Raw genomic sequence first — 23,403 nt, forward strand, 5'->3', positions numbered from 1 at the left:
TGGCAGAAGGAGTGTCCGGCCCTGGAGCGTGGGGGAGGAGCTTCCGGGGGCGACGCTCAGGCCCCCTCGGAACCGGAAGTTGGGCCTGGGATCCTTGACGTTAGGAACGAAGTCGAACCTGGATCTGGAGCCGGGTGAGGAGTGGCATCGGGAGGTTGGTGGGTAGGACAGCAGGGGAGAAGCCGGGGTATCACTGGCCTCATCGGGGTCCCGTCCGAGAAGGAAGGGAGGAGCCTGGGGGCGGGGCACGGAGAGAGACCCTCACCTCACGCATCCACAATCCTGAATCAGTCCTAGACCCTCCCTTCTCTCCTCCTGGCCCAGATTCCGGCTCCCGCTTCCTGCCCCAAGCCTGTTGAAGGGCGCGAGACGCTCGATCTCCATGCTTAATGGACCAGCCCTCTCGTCGTGGCCCGAGAAGCTAGCTTGACTTCTTGGTCTTGATTCCCGGCGCTCCCAGCCTCCACAGCTCGACTACCTTCAGAGTTCTAGGAAGCTTGCCCCGCCCCCTGGGTTGTCACCCTCGGCTGTCTACCCAGAATGAAGTCCAGACTTGAGCCTTACTCCAAACTCTTGGGTGTGAGATTATTTCCTGGCGAAGAAGCTCCTTTCCTCCGCTCCCCGCCCCCACACTGATTTAGGAAGATACAGGGGCAGGGGACATCTGTCAAGCTTAGTGTTTGTGACCTGTGCAAGGTTTAGGATTTGGAAGAACAGCTCCTGAGATGGGTTTAAGATTAAAGAATTCTAGCCCAGGAGCAGCTCAGCTTTTCTATTATCAAGATGACCCTCTTTAGCAAATGGGAGAGTCCCATTGTTCCACTACAGCATCTGTGAACTCTCCTGCTTCCTGTGCCCCATCTGTGTATAGGGTAGTTGAATGATAAGGCGTTCAGATGTGATCAGATAGTCTTGTTCTTGGAAGGACCCCGGAAAGGCTCTCACATTCATTCCTCTGTTGCTGGGTGAGATTGTCATAATTTTAGTGGTGGCCTATATTCATGACAAACACAAGGAGAGCAGAAACGGGATAGTTGGGAGAAGTGATGGGATTTGGAATACTCCAAATCTGCTTGAACTCCCTCTGCTTGAAGGATAGGTGAATGATCTTTTTACATGAAATCTTTGTCATTGATCCTTGAACTGTTTTCCTAGGTTATTGTGAGAAGTTTTTGTTCCTGGCCTGCACTTACTGGTGTCTGTTACCTTGCTAGAGTTTTGGGTGTCCTTTGCATTTAATGATTTTAATGCTTTAGTTTTCAAATCCATACATTCTTTTGGTGGAAAGACGGGATGGAGTAGCATTTGAATTATTGCAGTTCAGCCAAAGAATTTATTTCTCTGATCAGTTACTCTAGAATTTGTCTTTTGAGAAGGAGGGAATTTAACTGATCTGTTTTGTATGTGTAGCCTGAGTGATGGAAAATGACTAGCACTTTAGAGGGTATTCAGTGTTTGTTGAATGAATGGATGCTAGGGTGAATGAATGGAAAGTGGGAACACTGTTTCATTTACTTATAATATCACAGTAGTTCATCAGTGGCAGGACTCCTTGTGTGACTAGACACTAGAAATCATACCACTGGGGAATGGAGGCTATTCCCCATTCCAATGGGGCCTATCTGAAGTTGAAATTTATACCATCCTGGCAGTGACAAAGCATGGGGTTCACAGTAACAAATCCTTACTTTGAGGAGGTAATGTGGCTACTGGCTGGGGCAGAAAATTACAAAGATCTTGTAGTAGTATGGGAACAATTAGGCTGATAACTGCCTGATAAGGTCAGTCCTTTTTTTATCTATACTTTCTACCCTGAATAGTTGTTCTCTCTTTAGGAAGTTGATTTTGACTAATATCTCTCTTCTCTCTCATCTATTAGGTGAGACCAAGTTGGGGATGCACTCATAATGAACGTCAACCAGTCAGCTCCACCTGTGCCGCCATTTGGGCAGCCCCAGCCTGTCTACCCAGGGTATCATCAGTCTAGCTATGGTGGGCAACCAGGGTCCACAGCACCCCCAACTTCCTATGGAGCCTACAATGGCCCAGTACCAGGCTATCAGCAAACACCTCCCCCAGGTATGTTTCCAAGTTTCCTTTGAGCTTAGGAGGGGAATCAGTAGTGTTCAAGCTGGGTGGTATTGCCTTATGGAAGCTGCCTAGAGAGTTGGGATGACTGGGATTGAGGAACATGCCTCTGGCTCTCAGTTACGAGAACTCTGTGGGCAGTCTTCCCTTCCCTGTTTTTACATAAGTTCTGCCTTAAGACATCTAATGGAAGCACATCTTCCAGATTCAGTGGCAGTTCATTTCATGTGAGTGTCATCCTGTATGTATAGCCTCAACTGGCTGCTTTGTTCACAGCTGGATGGAAAGGTTGTGGTCACAGCTCTTTCAGAGCCTGTGACCAGGATTGAATATTTCCTGTTGACCTAAAGTCTCCCTGAAATCACTTGTTCTTCATGTATATTGGTAATACCTGTCATTGGATTAATGGTTCTATTTATAAATGACTCTGGGACATGGGAAACTAATTCGTGGATAAAAAGTGTGGTGTTTGTGTGTCTAAATTTTGGTGCTTCTCATATCTTTCTGTTGATACCATTTTTTGCCTTTGCTTGAGTTTCCTCTGCTTCTTAGATGCTCTGTAATATCAGGACAATAAGAGAAGACTAATCTGCTGCCTTAGGATCAGTGTTTGCCTTTTACATTGCTTTTTCAAGAAGAGCAGCTGGTACTCTACAGACTGTCCATAAGGCTTTTTGGAAAATGGTTAACAGCAGATCTTTGGTTAGGCTAGCTGAAGAGTTAATGCCAAATGCTTTATGCATAACTTTTTAAGATAGTAAATTCCATACAAGGATATGGGAAAAAGAAGGCACCGAGAAAGCATAGGTAAGATTTGGGAAATGAATGAAGTATTACCGTTTTAATTATGATTTTGAGAAAAAAAAATTGTCAAGTGGTGAGATTAGGTCTCAGGTCTTTGGAAGAGCCTTATTCTGGGTTGAGACTTTGGCTGGACAGAGTCCACCTCTGATCTGTCATTTCCTGGCTTATCAGGATGGAGTTTGGCATTGCCTCAATGGGAAGTTTTATTATTGAAAGGAAAACCTATCTGGTTCTGGGATGGCTAGTGAACGGGTTCAGATTAATTAACCTGTAGGCAGGTTCTAAATTGTCTAATTGTCTAATCTCTATTGAGTAACAAAGCAAAAGAAAAACAATTGTTTGAACAGGGGTCAGCAACATTTCCAAAGTGATGTGCCGAGTAACTAATTCCCTGCATTTCATGTGGGAAGGATGGTTGGGGATAGTATTCAGAAAGGATGGTCGGGAGTAGTAGAAATAGCTTTGATAGGAGCTCTGAGGAGCAAAAGGGCTGGGGTACAGCTTTTGTGAAGACAAAGGTGGCAGCACTAGTGAGATGGCAAGTCAGCTGTCCTGACTGAACCACTGGGCAGAATCTCCAACCTGAGATTACTTTCCTGAGCCATGTAATATTGGGAATGTCAACACTTAGAAGTGGATGGTTAGGATAAGTAGAATATATGAAAAAGAGGTTGGCAGAAAAGTCTCTCCAACAGGAGCCTGTCTTTACAAATTAGTTCAGTTTATTACTTGATCACCTTCTGTACTACCTTTCTCATATGTTCAAAGTTTCTGAGTTCTGGAGTAGGATCTTTTCCTTAAAAGAGTTGACTTTTTGGGGCACCTGGCTGACTCAGTCAGTGGAGCATGCGACTCTTGATCTTGAGGTTGTGACTTTGAGCCCCATGTTGGGTATAGAGATTACTTAAAAATAAAATCTTTTTTTTTTTTTTTTTTTAAAGAGTTGACTTTTTGTCTAGGGTAAGAACATTAGACTGTCCTGGATTGTATGAAAGTGTATGGTGATTGCAGGAAGCCCTTATGTTCTTGTGGCTCTAGTTACAGCTTCACGTATAGTATATCTGTCTAGAAGAATGGAGACTCTCTGACTGGGCGTCCATGTTCAGAATCTGCTGTAGCTGGAGTTGCATGTTCATGGTATCCTTTTGATATCAAAGCTGTGGCACTGGGCCAGTGAAGCTCTGAGCTTATTAATTCTTGCTTTATATTCCTTGCTCAGGGTGGAGAAGAAAGTTATTTCCCAATTGCTTAGTTTCTGTCCTTTACCCTCAGGTGTGTCAAGAGCCCCACCTTCTTCAGAGGCACCTCCAGCCTCAACAGCACAGGCCCCTTGTGGCCAGGCTGCTTATGGCCAGTTTGGCCAAGGAGATGTACAGAATGGGCCGAGCTCCACTGTTCAGATGCAGAGGTATGTATTTGGGTCAACCTAAAATCGGTCTGATGAAATTAGAAGGATTAGGAATGGATGAGGGCCTGTTTCTTTTTTCTTGACTTTCTCTTAGATCCTTTTTTCTCTTCCCTCTACTTTTTTGTATTTTGTTTTCATTTTTCCAGATTATGGGTGCTGCTGTTGTCTCCTCCATAGATCATTAACCCATCTTCGTACCTGAGTTCTTTTGTATATTCTTTCTGTGAACTTGAGTTTTTTTCTTGACTAGACATATATCTTCAATAATTGTTGCAATCATACTGAGCCTGCCCTCAGGGAGAAACAGGAAGAAAGGATCTCAGAATTATTTATGTCTCTTCTGACTTCTCCCTTTCCTCTAGATCAGGCAATTAGTAGGACTTACTGGATAAGTTTGGGTGTGACCAGTTTTGAAAAGAAAGATACTCAAAGAAAAACCACATAAATGATAAAAACTTTGGTGGTACATGATCCAATAAACACCTGTCTTTGTATGGAAGTCCATTAAGGGAAGGCAAGTCATCTCTGTTGGACTATTGTTTGTTTCTTGGTAAACAAAGGATAAAGTATAACTGCAAGTAGGGTGTGTGGTAATGGAAGTCACTTTCTGACATTTTTATTGGGTGTCCAGAATATACATTTTTAGCATCAGATGTTAGCATCAGAAAGACCCTGGGAAGTGCTCCCTAATCTTGTGTGTTAGAAAACACTGAGAAGCAGTATAAGAAATTCATTCATTCATTCAGCCACTCAAAAATATTTATTTTGTATTATTATGTGTTGGGTGTTGTTCTACAGGTTGGAGATAAAGCAGCAAACAAAACAGACCGAATCTCTGCCCTGGTGGAATTTATAGTCTAGTGGAGTACACAGAAGATAACAAGTAGACAAATATAAATAAATAAAACAGAGTAAGGATATACAGAATGTCTGGTGAGGAGGTAGGGAGCTGTTTTAAATACATTGGTCAAGGAAAGCCTCTCTGAAGTGATGTTTGAAACTTCTGTGAAATGACTCAGGGAGCTATCCAAAGATCTGGGAGAAGAATGTCTTGGATAGAGGAAACAAGTGTAAAGGCTCTGATGGAGAAATTAATTTAGTGGGTGTGAGAAAGAGCAAGAATGCCACCGTGACTAGAGCAGAATGGAGTGTGGAGGAGATAAGGTAGAAATACAGTCAAGAGCCGTATCATGTAGTGCTTTGTAAGTCATAGTAGGAAGTATAAATTCGATTTTAGTTGGAGTGAGAAGCCATTGGAGAGTTTTAAGCTGGGGAGTAATACATTTACATTTATTTGTTTGTTTATGCAATAGGTCTTTTCATTATAATATAAAACACATACAGAAAAATCCATACAAACAAATGTATGGCTTAGGAAATTACTGTAAAGTGAATACCCTTGTAACTACAACCCAGATGAAGAAATAGAAAGAACTCTGCCACACGCCCCAAAAGCCCCTTCCACGTGCCTCAATTCAGTCATAACTCTCTCCTTATCCTCATGAGTAGTGATTATCCTCTTATAGTAACCACTTTGTTGTGTTTTTAAAAATAGTTTACACCCAAATGTACATCCCTAGATACCACAGTTTAGTTTTGCCTGTTTAAAAAACCAAAAAAACAATTTGATGTGTCTTTAAGTTGATAGGTTCCCTTTCTTTCTTTCTTTCTTTCTTTCTTTCTTTCTTTCTTTCTTTCTTTCTTTCTTTCTTATTTAGAGAAAGAGCAAGCGAGGGAGGGGCAGAGAGAGAGGGAGATAGAGAATCCCAAGACTTGGGGCTCAATCTCACAAACCATGAGATCATGATCAAAGCCGAGATCAAGAGTCAGATGCTTAACTGACTGAGCCACCCAGGCACCCGCCATCCTCCATCTCTTTCTTTTCTTTCTATTTATCTGTTGAAGAACTGAAGCCAGTTGACCTGAAGAGTTTCCCACAGTCTTGATTCTTCTGGTTCCAAATTCCTATTACAGTTCAACATGTTCCTCTTTTCTCTGTATTCTCTGCAAATTGGCAGCTGGATCCAGAGACTTGCTTTCTTAATATCTTGTCTTTTTTTTGTAATGTTAGCAATTGTTGGAGCTTAATACATATGTATATTAATTCATTGGGTTTTCAAAATGGTGATACTTTTGAATTCTTTTGTTTTTCATTTAATTGTTTGAATACTGTTACAGTTTTCCTCTTGTGTTGTTTGGTTACTTGTGCAGCTCATATAGGTTAAATGCTTGCTTCTTTACCTTTATTTCCAAGTTTATAAGGGAATGAATTGGTCCTTTGTTACCTACTGAAGGTGACCTCTTCTTTTTTAATGTTATTTCGAATTTACAAATTTAAACATACATATTTTTATTTATTTAAAATGTTTATTCATTTTTGAGAGAGAGAGAGAGAGAGTAGGGGAGGGGCAGAGAGAGGGGGGGACCAAGGATCTGAAGCAGGCTCTGTGCTTACAGCAGCCCTGTGCGAGCTCTATGCTGGGCTCGAACTCGTGAACCATGAGATCGTGACCTGAGCCGAAGTTGGACGCTTAACCAACTGAGCCACCTAGATGCTCCTAAACATATATATTTTTTAAAGTTTTTATTTATTTATTTTGAGGGAGAGAGTGAGGAAGAGAAAGAATCCCAAGCAGGCTCCATGCTGTCAGCCAGAGCTGAACACGGGGCTCTATCACACAAAACATGATATCATACCTGAGCCGAAATCAAGAGTGAGGTGTTTAACCAACCGAGCCACCCAGGCACCCTGAATTTAAACAAATTTGATGGGTTTTGGGGCACTTGGGTGGTTGAGTCGGTTAAGCATCCCGACTTCAGCTCAGGTCATGATCTTGCATTCATGAGTTCTGCACTGGTGGCACAGAGCCTGCTTGGGATTCTCTCTCTCTCTCTCTCTCTCTCTCTCTGCCACTCCCCACTCAGGTTCTTTCTCTCTCTGTTTTTCTCAAAATAAACTTTAAAAAAAACATATTTGATGGGTTTCAACCCACTGCAATTATCATCATTATTGAAGTTTAGAGTGTTCCATCTTTGACCAATGGGAGCTTCTTCAAGTTGACTCCTGAGTACTTCTGACATGGCCCTAGTAGTCTTTGGGAATGATAAGATGTCTTAGGATTGTCTTACACATTTTAAGCCCCAGACCAGGAATTAGGCATTTTTCCAAGAAATCCTTTATTTTGGTGGTGATAAATGACATTTTGTGCCCGTAATCTGGGCACTAGGCATGTTCACTGATTGGTCACTCCTGGGCCTTTACAGTAAGCATAGCTAGGAAACACATATCTACATATCTATAGATATCTACATATACATGTTTAAATTTGTACTTCCAATTCAAGACTACAGAGCCTTTACTTAACCTATTATACCTGTATCTCTTCTTTTTCTTAAGGCTATGGGGATGATGGAATTAGAATACTGAAATATGCCATAATTTCTCATTTACTTTATCCCTTATTGTACACAGCAGTCTCAGTACAACAATACTAACACTATCACAAATGTGATTACTAAAAACAGTATCTTTTTAAAATTTTGCATATACTCTCCTCATTCTGTAATAATTTAAAAACATATACTATATATATTTATACTAGATATATATATATGTCTTTCTTTCAAAAATAAAAATAAACATCAAAAAAAATTTTTTTAATTGGATTCTGGTGATGGTTGCACAGCTCTAAATTTACTAAAAATCGTTGAATTGTACACTTAAAAGGAATGAATTTAATGGTATACAAATTGTGTTTCAAAGCTTTTTTATTTTTATTATCGTTATTTTTTTAATGTTTATTTATTTTTGAGAGAGAGAGAGAGAGAGAGAGAGCATGAGAGGGGGAGGGGCAGAGAGAGAGGGAGACACAGAATCTGAAGCGGGCTCCAGGCTCTGAGCTGTCAGCACAGAGCCCGATGGGGGGCTCACACTCACGAATCATGAGATCATGACCTGAGGTGAAGTTGGACGCTCAACCTACTGAGCCACCCAGGTGCCCCATGTCAAAGTTTTTTTATTTTATTTTATTAAAAAAAATTTTTTTTAATGTTTATTTATTTTTGAGAGAGACAGAGACAGAATGCAAGTGGGTTGGGGCAGAGAGAGAGGGGGGCACAGAATCTGAAGCAGGCTCCAGGCTCCGTGCTGTCAGCACAGAGCCTGACGCAGGGCTCTAACTCACAAGCTGTGAGATCATGACCTGAGCTGAAGTCGGACGCTCAACCGACTGAGCCACCCAGGTACCCCTTTCAAAGCTTTTTTTTTTTAATTTTTTTTTTAATGTTTATTTATTTTTGAGACAGAGAGAGACAGAGCATGAACGAGGGAGGGTCAGAGAGAGAGGGAGTCACAGAATCTGAAGCAGGCTCCAGGCTCTGAGCCGTCAGCACAGAGCCTGACGCGGGGCTCGAACTCACGGACTGTGAGATCATGACCTGAGCCGGAGTTGGCCGCTTAACCGACTGAGCCACTCAGGTGCCCCTCAAAGCTTTTTTAAAAAATGTCATCTTGGGTGGTGATATCATTGGAGTATCTTCCAGAAGCAAATGTGAAACAACCACACTCCCTCAACCCAGGCTGTAAAGGATTCTCAGAGAGAAAAAAAAAAAAAAATTGATTAGACTAAATAGAGAATATTAAAAGAGAGCAGATAGTAGACTAGTGCCTTGAAAGGACTAAGGGAATGTAATTGTCAATGTAGAATTATGTACCTGGCTAAGAGAGAGTACAAATACAGACATTTACAAACTGACTGAGAGTTTACCATGTATCGACCTTGGATGAGAAAATTATCAAGGGATAGACTAAGAAAAGAAAGGAAAATTAACCCAGAAAGAAGAATCTTTAAAGAGAAAGGGAATAGGAACTAAAGACATGGAGATAGAATATAGACCAATTCTTTTGTAATGCTTGGCTAAAGAAGGAGCAAAAGCTTGAGGGAGGTCTGAGGTTTTAGTGCAATTTTATTTGATTGCATTTTTGAAAACAATTGAGATATAATTCACATATCATGTAGTTCATCCATTTAAAGTGTACAATTCAGAGGCATCTGGGTGGCTCAGTTGAGTGTCTGACTCTTGATTTCAGCTGAGGTCATGATCTCACAGTTTGTGAGTTTGAATCCCCACATCAGGCTATGCTCACAGCGTGGAGCCTGCTTGGGATTCTCTGACTCCCTCTCTCTCTGCCCCTCCCCGCTTGTGCTCTCTCTCTCTCTCAAAAATAAATAAACTTAAAAAAAAAATAAAGTGTACAGTTGAATGGCTTTTAATATATTCGCAGATAATGTGCAACCATTACAATTTAGAATATTTTCATCACCTCAAGAAAAAACACCATATCCTTTAGCTCAGTAGCTACCATTATTTAGCTATTTCTTCAGTCCCCCACTCTCTCAACCTTAAGCAACCATTACAGTAGTCTCCCTTTCTGCAATCCAGAAGCAGATGATCCTCTTTCTGACATACTGTCAGAGGGTCAATAGTAGCTCAATACTTCTTCACAATGCCTACATCATTCACTTCACTTCATCTCATCGCGTAGGGACTTTATCATCTCACATCATCACAAGTAGCGTGACTACAATATAAGATATTTTGAAAAAGAGAGGAAACATATTAAAAGCTATCCAACCTCATAAATAATGAGAAAAGTACAAATCAAAAGCCGTAACAAGATTCTTTTCTATTATGTATCCATCAAAGTGGCAAAATTAAAAAGTCTGAGAGTCCCAAATATTGCTGGACTATCAGAATAACAGGAACTCTTTTTTTTTTTTTTTTTTAATTTTTTTTTTTAACATTTATTTATTTTTGAGACAGAGAGAGACAGAGCATGAACAGGGGAGGGGCAGAGAGAGAGGGAGACACAGAATCTGAAACAGGCTCCAGGCTCTGAGCTGTCAGCACAGAGCCCGACGCGGGGCTCGAACTCACGGACCGCGAGATCGTGACCTGAGCCGAAGTCGGACGCTCAACCGACTGAGCCACCCAGGCGCCCCAGAATAACAGGAACTCTTTATCCACCGGTGATCAGATGCAAATTAGAACAACTACTTTGGGAAAATAGCTTGGAATTATTTGTTAAAATTAAAGATAACAGGGGTACCTGGGTGGCTAAGTTGGTTGAGTGACTTCAGCCCAGGTCATGATCTCACAGTGTGTGAGTTTGAGCCCTGCACTGGGCTTTCTGCTGTCAGAATGGAGCCCACTTGGGATCCTCTGTCCCCCTTTCTGTACCTCCCCCACTTGTGCTCGCTTGCTCTCTCTCTGTCTCTCAAAAATAAACATTAAAAAAAAATAAAGATATACATACCTTATGACCCAGCAACTCATTCATAGATACATGCCTTAGAAAAATTCATGAATATATATATATATATGTATATATATATATATATATGAAAAATTCATGTATATAAACAGGTATATGAGTGTTCATAGCAACATTGTTTGTAATATTAAAAAATTAGAAAAACCTAGATATCTACATTAAAATACTTAAGTAAATCATGGCATATTTATTTAGTGGACTAACATTTAGTGATGAAAGGAAATGCTACATGCAACAGCATAGATGAATTTCATAATCATGGTTGAACAAAAGGAGCAAAACTCAAGGAGTATATGTGAAGTGATTCCGTTTACAAAAGTGTAAAAAAGTGACAGAACTGGTACCTGGGTGGCTCAGTTGGTTGAGCGTCCAACTCTTGATTTTGGCTCAGGTCATGATCTTGCTGTTTGTGAGATTGAGCCCCATATTGGGCTCTGTGCTGACAGTGTGGAGCCTACTTGGGATTCTCTCTCTCTCCCTCTCTCCCCACCACCCCCACCCCCCACTTGTGCTCCATCTCAAAATAAATAAAATAAATATTTTTTTAAAAAGTGACAGAACTGAACTATGTTGTTTTAAAGACAAGGGAATGATTATTAGGAAGTTAGGAAAGTGGTTACCTCTAGGAGAAGAGAGAGGGAGGGCTGTGATGGAGGGGAGGAGCACTGGGCCTTTGGGTGCTAATGTATTCTATTTCTTGACCTGGTTTTTAGTTACATTGGTATTTGTATTATAATTATTTAACAGTAAATACTTGTTTTATGTTTTTTTTTTTTTTTCCTATTTATGTTACACTTCATAATTAAACAGTAAAGTACATTGAACTAAGATCAGGTCTGGGCTCTAGTTCTAGCCTAGTTTGCCACTTATACTCTTCATGTCTTACTTTTCTATCTGCTGTGTCCTCATTTTGCTGTGAGGATTACATTAAATAAAGCACTTAGAGATGCTTTATAAGTTGTAACGCTACTTAGAGATAAGGTGGTATTTTATTATTACTCAGGCATGTGATGGAATAACATTGGGTAGTTGATAGTATTATCCATATTAATGGAGTAGTAACCATGAAATATAATTATTCTGACAAGGATTTATGGGCTTAGGCTATGGAGCTAACAGTATGTTTGGTGCTATAGAAGACAAAAAGTGCAGAGCCCAACAAAGGACAACAAATGCAGAGCTCCTCTCTCAGGGAGATAAGGTTCACTAGCATAACACTCAGAAAGTAGTAGTTGAATGAATGAATGAAAGAAAAGTGTTAAACTACAAGACTAATATAATAAATATGTTATATTTATTATACAAAATATAATAAAGTACAAGTTGTTTAGTAGAGACAAAATAAGCAGGAAGAATAAATCAGAATTTAAGTGTAACTGATTATTGTTGTGAAGAGTTTGATTCACTCTTGAAATCTCATATGGGGCTTTTATGTATAATCTATGTTGTAGATTTCTGCAGTAATATCAACATAAAACACCACTTTAGTTACTAGTTGATATGCAATGCTACGGGAATGATTTTGTATTTATATTTTAATGTGCCATCTGATACCATGGGAATGTCCAGTGTCGCTATCCAAGTAATGAGGCTTTGCTAGATAAACCTGGCTAGAAGGCTCTCTGGTTTGTGTCCTGTTTTCCTAGTCCCTTTCTGGTAGAGCAGGCATCATCTTTCTGATTAGTACAGAATGTCAAACTCAGATGACTTACTCTGCTCTTAACACCTTTAGCCAGGATAAAGTAATAAGTACTTTGATTGTTTAACTCTGTTGAGTCAGAGGAGGTGATAATCTAACTAGTAGAATAAATAATACCTGATCTGAGGGTGCTTGGCATATGTTTGTGGAGTGAACCTAATGGAAAACAAGATTTTCCATGAATAATCATAGTGTGGATCATCAGGAATGTAATACATCTACAAATATACAAAAACATGAAGCCATAAAAGAGCCCAGGATGACAGGAAGATGCTGTAGAACAGTATAGTTTCCTGTATGATGTGGAGCTCCTGCCAACTTTGAAGGGTCTCCCGGCCTACTTGTTACCTCTGCCTTCCTTGTATTTACAGGTTCCCTGGGTCTCAGCCATTTGGGTCAGTCCCATTGGCCCCTGTGGTCAGCCAGCCAGCTGTGCTTCAGCCCTTTGGCCCTCCCCCGACAAGTGCACAGGTGACTGGTCAGCTGGCAGGAATGCAGATCAGTGGTGCTGTGGCTCCAGCCCTTCCCCCTGTGGGGCTGGGCTATGGTGAGTACTGATGACCCCAGGATTGTTATTTTCCCCTTCTTTTTAAATATATATATATTTTTAATGTTTATTTATTTTTGAGAGAGAGAGACAGACAGAGTGTGAGTGGGGAGGGGCAGACAGAGAGGGAGACACAGAGTCCAAAGCAGGCTCCAGGCCCCGAGCTGTCAGCACAGCCTGATTTGGGGCTTGAACTCACAAACCGTGAGATCATGACCTGAGCCGAAGTTGGACACTTAACCGACAGCCACTCAGGTACCCCTACCTTCCCCTTCTTTTTAAAAGCATCAGACTCTGGTGTATACCCGAATCCCTTTTATTTCTTGTGCTTCTGAGGGCCAGCTGATAGGAGTGGTCATTCCTGCCCCTCTCACGTGGAAAGGGGAAGGCAAAATGACTAGGGTTCTGACTGTATCTCTTCTACTTCTCAGGCCCACCAACATCGCTGGCCTCAGCCTCAGGAAGTTTCCCCAACTCTGGTCTGTATGGCTCCTATCCTCAGGGCCAGGCTCCTCCCCTTAGCCAGGGCCAGGGTCATCTTGGGGCCCAGCCTCCCCAGCGATCTGCCCCACCACAGGCCTCCAGCTTCACATCCCCAGCTTCAGGGGGTCCTCGGATGCCTTCGATGACTGGTCCACTCCTGCCTGGACAGGGTTTTGGGGGGCCCTCTGTGAGCCAGCCCAACCATGTGTCCTCACCTCCTCCTCAAGCTCTGCCTCCTGGCAGCCAGATGACTGGGCCCCCAGGACCACCACCACCTATGCACTCCTCCCAGCAGCCAGGCTATCAGCTGCAACAAAATGGTAAGTTTTTCCCAAGGTCTGTCTAGAAGCCAAAGGCTTCAACTATTCAGGTGTTTTTGTTTGTTTAATATTGCTTGCTAAGCGGTGAACTAGATGGGTAGCTTCAGGGTATTATTACTAGGATGCAGGATTTATAAGACATTCTTTTTTCTTTTAGTTCAGATAGTGTGGTCTTTCTCTGAATGGTCATTACCTCTATACTTATAGGAGTCTAGTCATTTCCCTGAGGCCTTAAGAAGAGATCAGGGATTTTGAATTTATCAACCTGTGCCCTTGTCTTTCAGGTTCCTTTGGACCAGCCAGGGGCCCTCAGCCCAATTATGGAAGTCCCTACCCAGGAGCATCCACTTTTGGCAGTCAGCCTGGGCCTCCTCAACCACTGCCTCCTAAGCGCCTGGATCCTGATGCCATCCCAAGCCCTGTAAGTAGATACTTATGTGGTCCTAGGCAAGGAGTTTGTGGCTGCCAGATAAGTGAGTCAACCTAGATGAGATGTTTGCCTAGCGTTTTCTGATTATTTTCCCTTTTCATTTATCTTCTGTTAGGTATAGAACCTAGATGTAATTTTTGATTCTTTGAACTGGAACTTGAGGCCCCAGAAATCTTTTGGGGGCACTTTTACTCTATAGCTGGGCAGGGAAGAAAGCAAAGCTAAGAGTGATCAGTAATGTCAGTAGACAGCTGGGTTGAGTACTGCCTTCTGTCACTATTGGACATAGCATGGTAACCTCTACCCTTCTGTGGAGTAGTAGCTGGGTCCAGGTCTTGTCCTTTTAGATTTAGTAGGATAGCAGTCTTCTTAATGGGTAGATCTGGTAGGAATTCTCTGATGGTAGGTGTTAAGAGAAGGAAAGCCTCATTGGTTTCTCTGTGCCCCTAGTTGGACAGTGTTTTAGGAAGAAACCTCCAGTACTTTTGTTGGCTAGAATCCTGCTGTGTGGATGGGGGAAAAGTGATCTACAGTTTATAAGGGCAGTGTGGGGAAGCTGCTTCTCCCAGGAGGGGGGTGAATTTCACTCTTAGAGCCATCATCAGAATCCTTAGGGCTTCCTTATCCTACTTGGAATAGAGGCTGGGACTGTACTCCCAAGTGGGGGCTATTTTATAGTTCTGTCTGCAACATTTGCTATGTCAGTTACCTCACCATGCTTAGCCATTGTCATATTCCATTCTGTTCTCTTTCCTCTTCCTTTGGGGAATTACCATGGTGAAGGACCCTTTTGGCTAAGAGCGACCCTAGAGGATTAAGCAGCCCCTCCTTTTCGTCTCCTTCAGGGAGAAGTAGAATCTGGGTTGGATGTGAGGAAAGGCTTCTTTAAGCATAAGCACGGTCCTTAGATGGGAGTTTGGCCTTTTGGGGGGAACATCCCTCTTCTTCCTTCTTAAGATTTCTCCCATTCAGCCCCTCTCTCTAAAACTTGCTTCCTATTTGCCACTTTATCTTTCTACATCATAGTCTGAGCCATTAAAGCCTCTGTGTTGGGCCAGAGAGCCCTGGAATTTCTGACCTAGAGGGGGCCTGATTTCAGCAGTATGAGCTGGGCTCCAGCTATTCATGTCTAATTCATCTGGGTCAAGAGAAGTAACATCTGCTTCTTGTTCTTTTGTCTCCCTCCCTGTATTCCCCTGCTGCCTTTATTATTAAAACACTAAAAGCAACTCAATGAGCTGCCTCCTCAGCAGAAAACCAGGCACAGAATAGACCCTGATGCCATTCCTAGTCCAGTAAGTGCAGGGGGTGGTGTGTGTGTGCGTGTCATCCCTGTGTTAATGCCACCCATGCATGCCTGTGACCTCATCTTCACCTCATCCACCATGTCCATCCCTCTCCACCCTCTTCCCTTAGTCCTTCTAGACCCTCGCTTTTACAAACCAGAAGGATGTGCATGTCTCAAGTCACCATGTAATGAAATAACAAGCTGTTTGGCAGTGCCTTGAGTATGGGGTGGTAGAAGACCAGGCTGTAAGGTGGCATGTTAAGCTTTGATTTTAGTTCTGCTGGGTCCTCCAGGAGCCTGCATGTGACATTTGAAGGAACAGGACAAAGTTGAGTAGTAGGTCCTTCCCCTTTGGGACTGATATGTCTACAGCTTGTGGAAAAACTTTGGGTAGGTGACTACTAATGTACAAGTTTGGGATACTGGTATTTCTCACAGGGGAAGAGACTACTGGTTTGGGAAAGTGTGGGCCACTTTCTCATCTGGAGAATCTATTTGATTCTGATATATTTCTAAGCTTCAACTCTTTCTCCTATGTAATATGGAGTCTTATTCTCCCTTTACTTTTTCTGGTTTTACAAACCATCTTGAAGTACTGACCAAAGGTCATCAGCCTACACAAAGATCTGATTACCAGCTTTGCAAAATCTTTTTTTTTTTCCTTTCCTTTGCTGGATCTGTCAAAATGTGGGGGACTGAGGATTGGGCTTGTAAGGATTGGGTACTTAATCCTCTTCTCCCATATTTACACACGGATGCTTACCTGAAAATAAGGCAGCATCTGCTTCCTCACCTTACCTGTTCATTTCTGTTTAATCCTCTCCTCACCCTGTCCCTTCTACTTTCATTGAGTGTAGAGTCATTCCAGGTAGATTTCATTTTTACATGGTTATCGTTGTCTGTTTTCCTGCTCTGACTCAGAATGTGTCTTGGTGAGAGGAGTGGGGGGGGGGGCATGTAATGTGGGAGGGAAGTGAAATCTGGTATATTTGAAGGTTTGTGATGAGAGCTGGAACTTTCCTGGAGTGGGGGGAATAATGGGGTGGTCACCACTGATTGGGGGTCAGGGCAATTTATATAGAAGCCCTTTCTCAGTGTTGACTGTACAGCATCTTGCTACTGATTATAGAGCGGAAGATTGGCATTGTAGCATTTTATGTGATCTCCAGAACGAGAGCAGGCCTGGTGCATGAGGTGTTCTTAGCAAATTACTAGTTTCTGTGCAGTAGCTCTAGCCTTTCTTTCTCCTGGTTTTCTAGGACCTGGTACTTCCCTTTCTTGTGTCACCCTCACTCATTTCATTTCTTCCCTACAGATTCAGGTTATTGAGGATGACAGGAACAACCGGGGTTCAGAGCCATTTGTTACTGGAGTACGGGGCCAGGTGCCACCCTTAGTCACCACCAACTTCCTGGTGAAAGACCAAGGTAAGAAGGGTATTAATTCCTTCCTGTGAGGGCCTTTTCTCCAAGATTATCAGCTTATGGATAGGGCTTCTGTTAGTCTTTAATCAGAGACCAGTCCCTCTAGGGGAAAAGCCGCCATCAGCTCTAGCATATGTCGGGGTGATGAGGTGGATCAGCAATGGAGAGCTGGTGTCTAGAGGGATTCTGTGATCTGACTTAGGTTTTCTACCTCCTACTTCAGGGAATGCAAGTCCCCGATACATCCGATGCACATCCTATAATATCCCTTGCACATCTGACATGGCTAAACAGGCCCAGGTGCCTCTAGCAGCTGTCATCAAGCCACTGGCAAGGCTGCCACCAGAGGAGGTGAGTCAGGGAAGGGACTGGAGTATAATGAAAGGGAGGAAGAGAGGGGGGAGGAAAAGAGGGGCATAAGACTTCTTCCTGAAGGTGATTCTAGCAGTCACAATGAAAGAAGTCCTGGTTGGGCAGGAAGGGAGAGTATCTCAATAGCTTTCTACCCAAGGGCCCATTCCTGATGGGTGTGGTTGTGATGAGAGTAAAAGCCCAAGAAGTTGTTGGGTGGGAGCATGGTCCATATGGGAAACAAACTGAAAAGAGGCAGGGCCAACTTGTAGGGGAGGAGACAGCTGAATGCAGAAGCCTTACGGTCATCTCCAGATGATTACAGGTACATTATTCTATTTTTATTCTATACTGTCCTAACATCCCTGGTGAGTTAGGGAATGTTAGGAAATCATATAAGGGAAAAAGGTAGATCAGGGTCCAATAGTCCTTCTCTTATCTGGCTTGGGCCCTGATTTTTCACCTCAATACCTGAAATCAGCAAGAAAAGAGAGAGAGAGAACTTGTCAGCTGCTCTGCCAGGCTTTGGCAGGAAAGTCTGTTTATGCCTGGCTTAATGAATTTAGAGTGGATTTCTCTATAACTGGCTCACTTTACATCTTGCTTCTCTGTCTTGCTCTGTGTTCTCTCTCTCTGGATCTCAGTGGGGATGGTTAGACATTTAGCTGCTGGTCTCTTATCTGTAGCATGGCATCTAGTTGAGACACTGGTAGATGTCACAGATATCCAGGGATGGGGAGGATCAGTGTCATAAATACCTGGTTGGGGAAGGAAGCAGAGTTAAGATCCCTAGGGCAAGAGTGAAGAGAATTGAAGATAGGGCCTGAAACGAGAATCCTAGGGAATCTTTGGCTTTCTCCTTATATGCTTATAGCAGCCCCTGATTTGTTAGGGCCACTTTCACAGTTCTCTTTCAAGAAGGGGAGTTGTGGAGATGAGGAGTAAGAAGAGGGGACTATAGAATTTGAACTCTTAGGGACATTCCTCTGCCTGGTACCCTCATCGTTTGTCTTCATTCCCTTTCACTGTATTCCCTCCTCAGGCAAGGTATCTCAACCATGCCCTTCTCCCCTCCAGTTGTTCTTCTTCATCTACTGCCACATGTCTCAACCCGCTGTAGCTTTCCTTTGTCTGAGCCCCTTCCCTTTGCTCCTTAGGCTTCACCGTATGTCGTGGACCATGGGGAATCTGGCCCTTTGCGCTGCAATCGCTGCAAAGCATATATGTGCCCCTTCATGCAATTCATTGAGGGAGGGAGGCGCTTCCAGTGCTGCTTTTGCAGTTGTATCAATGATGGTATGTTCATAGAGGCTGGGATTGGGGGGGGGGGGGTGTTATGAATTGCATCTTCATTATTCTCTTTCTAGTTAGATAGGTAAGGTTCCCTTATTCAGGAACTGTGGAAGTAGGGCACATATGGGGATGTGGGGTGGTAGAGTGAGCTTAGCCAGTGCAAGACTACTAAGATTGAGAGTGGATATTTGAGTAATATTCTGACGTACTCCCCACAGTTCCCCCCCAGTATTTTCAACATTTGGATCATACCGGCAAACGTGTGGATGCTTATGACCGTCCTGAGCTATCGTTGGGCTCTTATGAATTCTTGGCCACTGTAGATTACTGCAAGGTAAGAGAAAGTAGCATGGGGAGAAGTGGGTGGAAGACAGTGAGACAGCTGAGAATTGCTGTGTTCATTTTCCTCACCCTTTCATTGTCCCCTCTGATATTGACTTCTCTGTAGTCAACTAGCCTGCTTACCAATGCCCTTCCCTCCCCAACATTTCCTTCCTTTGCAGAACAATAAGTTTCCCAGCCCTCCTGCCTTTATCTTCATGATTGATGTCTCCTACAATGCCATCAGAAGTGGTCTTGTTAGGCTCCTCTGTGAGGAGCTCAAGTCACTGTTAGATTTTCTACCTAGGTGAGACTTATGGAGCCAGGGTTCTTTTTTTGGATAATCACTGGGGTGGGGGTGGGTTCTGGTTGACTCAGTAGGTGGAGAAGGTGGCCAAGTGTGGGTAACAATGTTACCTTCTACAGGGAGGGTGGAGCAGAAGAGTCAGCAATCCGTGTTGGCTTTGTCACCTATAATAAGGTGCTCCACTTCTACAATGTGAAAAGCTCACTGGCCCAGCCACAGATGATGGTTGTATCGGATGTGGCTGACATGTTTGTGCCACTGCTGGATGGCTTCCTGGTCAATGTCAGTGAGTCTCGGGCAGTCATCACCAGGTAAGAGCCAGATTGTGGGGATAAAGTGGGAATGGGGTAGAGACAATCAGAGAAAGTCAGTCGAGCAGAGGGCTCCGCAGATGGACAGGGACTGTGCCTCAGGAGTTTTCAGTCTGGGGTAGGGGGAACATGATTCTTCAGTGAATTGAGGGCTAAGGCATTGAATCTGGATAGCAATTTTGATTGCCTCCCATCATCTATCTTTTCAGCTTATTGGACCAGATTCCTGAAATGTTTGCAGACACAAGAGAGACAGAGACAGTATTTGCTCCAGTTATCCAGGCTGGGATGGAGGCTCTAAAGGTAAGGCTAGAACCCTGGCAACTTCTCTGCCTCACTTTCTTCTGACCATCTTACTCCCTGGGATATAACTTTCTTTAGTGATTGATGACTGCCCAATGAGTCAGCGTATCTGACATAATTGGCACCAAATAAATGATGAGGGAAGGGATGAATGAATAGCTGAATAAAGGAAAGAATGAACAAGTAGTCCTCTCTTTCCTAGGCTGCTGAGTGTGCAGGGAAGCTGTTTCTGTTCCACACCTCCCTGCCCATTGCAGAGGCCCCAGGGAAACTGAAGAACAGAGACGACAGGAAGTTGATCAACACAGACAAGGAGAAGGTGTGGGATTGGGAGATGGGGGGAGAACTTTCTATTACAGAGGAAGGTGGTGACTCTTCATAATGTAGTACTTTTTTTTTTTTTTTATGTGTATTTATTTTTGAGAGAGAGAGTGTGAGCATGAGAGGGGGAGGGGCAGAGAGAGGGAGACAGAGGATCCGAAGATGGCTCTGCGATGACAGCAGAGAGCTCTACATGGGGCTGATGCTCACAAACCATGAGACCATGACCTGAGCTGAAGTCGGACACTCAGGGGCCCCCACAATGCAATACTCTCAACTTTCTTGAGGGGGACTGGGATGAGACACTCTCCCCTTTCACATGTCAGGTCCATGACTGCCAACCTTCTCCAGTGCTCCACACCTCTCTACCCCATCTCATCCCAAAGCGCTCGATAGATTCTTCTTCTTTTTTTAATGTTTATTTATTTTTGAGAGAAAGAGGGAGACAGAGTGTGAGTGGGGGAGGGGCAGAGAGAGAGACACAGAATTTGAAGCAGGCTCCAGCTCTGAGCTGTAAGCACAGAGCCTGATGTGGGGTGCAAACTCATGAACCATGAGATCATGACCTGAGCCAAAGTCGGATGCTCAACTGATTGAGCCACCCAGGTGCCCCTTGATAGATTCTTCTTTTTAAGAGAATGTTCTACTACTACTGCAAATGCTTATGAGGTAGATCTGAAGTCTTACATATATTTGAATATCCCATATTAAATATACAGTTTTCAAATAGGGTAGAGCTGAGATATTCGAATGTTTTCTCCTGTTCCTCCCCAGACTCTGTTCCAGCCTCAGACAGGTGCCTATCAGACCCTGGCCAAAGAGTGTGTGGCCCAAGGCTGCTGTGTAGACCTCTTCCTCTTCCCTAACCAGTATGTGGATGTGGCCACGCTCTCTGTTGTACCCCAGCTCACTGGTGGCTCTGTCTACAAATATGCTTGCTTTCAGGTAGGGCATGGGACTCTGGGTGGCAGGTGGAAGCCAGACAGATAATGTCTGCCTACGTGTGGAGCAGCTCTTTAGCTGCTGACTCATTAATAGGAATACTGTTGGAGGAGAAGACCCCATAATGTAAAGAAAAGAGTAACAAGGGTAGTGGTTAGGAGCATGGGGTTGGAATCAGTCTTCAGTTGTTATTCTGGCCCTCCCAGAATACTCACTATATAACCTAGGAGAAATTACTTATTTTTTGTTTGTTTCTTCATCTGTGAAATGGGATTTCTATCCAACCTCCCATTTTTCTGAGCGATAGAGAGGCAAATGGAGAGGGAGAGAGAGAATCCCAAGCAGGTTCCATGTCCAGCGTGGAGCCTGATGCAGGGCTCAATCCCATGACCGTGAGGTCACACCCAAGCCAAAATCAAGAGTCGAGCCCTCAACTGACTGAGCCACCCAGGTGCCCCTATAAAATGGGATTTTAATACTTAAGATTTATTATCAGGAATAAGTAGTTATATGTAAAATACTTAATGTAGTACTGGGCTTGTAGCAAATGCTTAAAAGCTATCATTATTATCATCGTCACTGTTACTATGATTCAGCAGCTTGTAGAGTGGAGGGGATGCAGGGAGATAATCTGCAGGGTGTTATGTAGTCAGTGATGTGACTCTGGGCCTGGGGGGGCTGCAGGTGGAGAATGACCAGGAACGGTTCCTGAGTGACCTGCGTCGGGACGTACAGAAGGTTGTTGGCTTTGATGCTGTGATGCGTGTTCGGACAAGCACTGGTCAGTCCTGGTTGGAGAAGAGCAGATTGGGGGCTAAATCTGGAAGGGAGGCAAGTGGCACCTGTCGTATTTGTAGCCCTGACTCTATCCATGTGGCTTCAGGTATCCGTGCTGTAGATTTCTTTGGGGCTTTCTACATGAGCAACACAACAGATGTGGAGCTGGCTGGGCTGGACGGGGACAAGACGGTGACTGTGGAGTTCAAGCATGATGATCGGCTCAATGAAGAGAGTGGAGCCCTCCTGCAGGTAGCAGGCAGGCAGGGGTTGGGGAGGAACTGTCAAGTTCATTGTACTGGATATAAATAGGCTGCAGGGAAGAGGATAAGAGGTGGGTGGAGAGGACTAGAAGAGGCTGGGGAAGGGATGGCTCATGTCTTTCCTCTATCTTACTAATATAGCAAAGGAGCAGTTTTTCAGAGGGCTTTGGTGAGGGAGGGGTATGAATTCTCCTTTTCTCCCTTCTCCTAGTGTGCTCTGCTCTACACCAGCTGTGCAGGGCAGCGACGGCTCCGCATCCACAACCTGGCCCTGAACTGCTGCACCCAGCTGGCTGATCTGTATCGAAACTGTGAGACTGACACACTCATCAACTACATGGCCAAGTTTGGTGAGGGTAGAGGCAGGGCGAGGGGGGATTGGGGCTGAGAGAAAGGTGGTTGTCGGTGATTCAGCATTCCCGGGTAGGTGTGATGGTGGGAAAGCACATGTGATGGGGTGGCTAGCCAGTGACTGTGCTGTCTCCCTTTCACATCCAGCATACCGGGGGGTCCTAAATAGCCCTGTGAAGACTGTTCGTGACACTCTCATCACTCAGTGTGCCCAGATCCTGGCCTGTTACAGAAAGAATTGTGCCAGCCCCTCCTCTGCAGGACAGGTGGGACAAGCATGTTGCAGGAATTGTTAGGACAAATTTTTGCATTTGGGAGAGATTTCTCATGATTAACTTTACTTTGATAACCCCTGCAGTTGATCCTTCCTGAGTGCATGAAGCTACTCCCAGTTTACCTGAACTGTGTGTTGAAGAGTGATGTCCTGCAGCCTGGAGCTGAAGTCACTACTGATGACCGTGCCTACGTCCGACAGCTGGTTACCTCCATGGATGTGGCTGAGACCAATGTCTTCTTTTATCCTCGGCTCCTACCATTGGTGCGACTAAGGGCTGGGGTGTGAGACGTTGCACTGAGAAAGGGGCATCATAGAAGGAGGAAGGGAAAGGTTAATATTATCTGTGGTTGACTCTAGTGAATTTGTTTCTAACCTACATTATCTGATGTAATTTTCACACTGAAAGAGTTACTGATTTAGCTTTCTGAAATTTCATGTGTGTGTGGTAAGGGGCAAACTTGTCTTATGGCCCTTGGTAAATAACCTCTTGCCCCTTCCTTTTGTCTAGACAAAGTCTCCCATTGAGAGTGCCACTGAACCACCAGCAGTTCGAGCATCTGAAGAGCGTCTGAGCAATGGGGATATATACTTGTTGGAGAATGGGCTCAACCTCTTCCTGTGGGTGGGAGCAAGTGTCCAACAGGGTGTTGTCCAGAGCCTCTTCAGTGTCTCCTCCTTCAGTCAGATCACCAGTGGCTTGGTGAGGGCAGGAAGTCAAGGGGAATATGGGTGTGGAAAAGCATTTTGTGATATAAGTGGGA

The 23,403-nt window shown here is 43.8% G+C and overlaps 1 protein-coding gene and 1 long non-coding RNA gene across 5 annotated transcripts in view; one reads left to right on the forward strand and one right to left on the reverse strand.

The window, feature by feature from the left end:
• Positions 1 to 23,403, forward strand: part of SEC24C (SEC24 homolog C, COPII coat complex component) — a 25,035-nt gene continuing 1,632 nt past the window's right edge. The window contains exons 1-21 of one of the 4 annotated variants that reach the window (XM_042907741.1): positions 2 to 134; positions 1,880 to 2,079; positions 4,165 to 4,300; positions 12,705 to 12,880; positions 13,312 to 13,683; positions 13,968 to 14,104; positions 16,717 to 16,828; positions 17,049 to 17,176; positions 18,334 to 18,472; positions 18,688 to 18,803; positions 18,973 to 19,097; positions 19,217 to 19,408; positions 19,618 to 19,711; positions 19,914 to 20,030; positions 20,807 to 20,977; positions 21,659 to 21,755; positions 21,858 to 22,003; positions 22,226 to 22,364; positions 22,513 to 22,631; positions 22,724 to 22,903; positions 23,151 to 23,342. In XM_042907741.1, coding sequence (XP_042763675.1) covers positions 1,908 to 2,079; positions 4,165 to 4,300; positions 12,705 to 12,880; positions 13,312 to 13,683; positions 13,968 to 14,104; positions 16,717 to 16,828; positions 17,049 to 17,176; positions 18,334 to 18,472; positions 18,688 to 18,803; positions 18,973 to 19,097; positions 19,217 to 19,408; positions 19,618 to 19,711; positions 19,914 to 20,030; positions 20,807 to 20,977; positions 21,659 to 21,755; positions 21,858 to 22,003; positions 22,226 to 22,364; positions 22,513 to 22,631; positions 22,724 to 22,903; positions 23,151 to 23,342 — 3,060 coding nt within the window. In that variant the 5' untranslated portion in view covers positions 2 to 134; positions 1,880 to 1,907. Of the gene's footprint in view, positions 135 to 154; positions 578 to 605; positions 1,782 to 1,879; positions 2,080 to 4,164; positions 4,301 to 12,704; positions 12,881 to 13,311; positions 13,684 to 13,967; positions 14,105 to 16,716; positions 16,829 to 17,048; positions 17,177 to 18,333; positions 18,473 to 18,687; positions 18,804 to 18,972; positions 19,098 to 19,216; positions 19,409 to 19,617; positions 19,712 to 19,913; positions 20,031 to 20,806; positions 20,978 to 21,658; positions 21,756 to 21,857; positions 22,004 to 22,225; positions 22,365 to 22,512; positions 22,632 to 22,723; positions 22,904 to 23,150; positions 23,343 to 23,403 lie in introns of those variants that run through there. The other 3 variants (XM_042907744.1, XM_042907742.1, XM_042907745.1) reach the window with 3 other exon arrangements.
• The window catches only part of LOC122201764, an 8,027-nt gene continuing 1,977 nt past the window's right edge, over positions 17,354 to 23,403 (reverse strand). The window contains exons 2-4 of the long non-coding RNA XR_006194328.1: positions 22,763 to 22,936; positions 18,722 to 18,796; positions 17,354 to 17,934 (exon numbers count right to left, since the gene is read on the reverse strand). This is a non-coding gene — a long non-coding RNA (uncharacterized LOC122201764). The remainder of the gene's footprint in view (positions 17,935 to 18,721; positions 18,797 to 22,762; positions 22,937 to 23,403) is intronic.

The sequence above is a fragment of the Panthera leo genome, chromosome D2 (assembly GCF_018350215.1).
Source record: "Panthera leo isolate Ple1 chromosome D2, P.leo_Ple1_pat1.1, whole genome shotgun sequence".
Lineage (NCBI taxonomy): Eukaryota > Metazoa > Chordata > Mammalia > Carnivora > Felidae > Panthera > Panthera leo.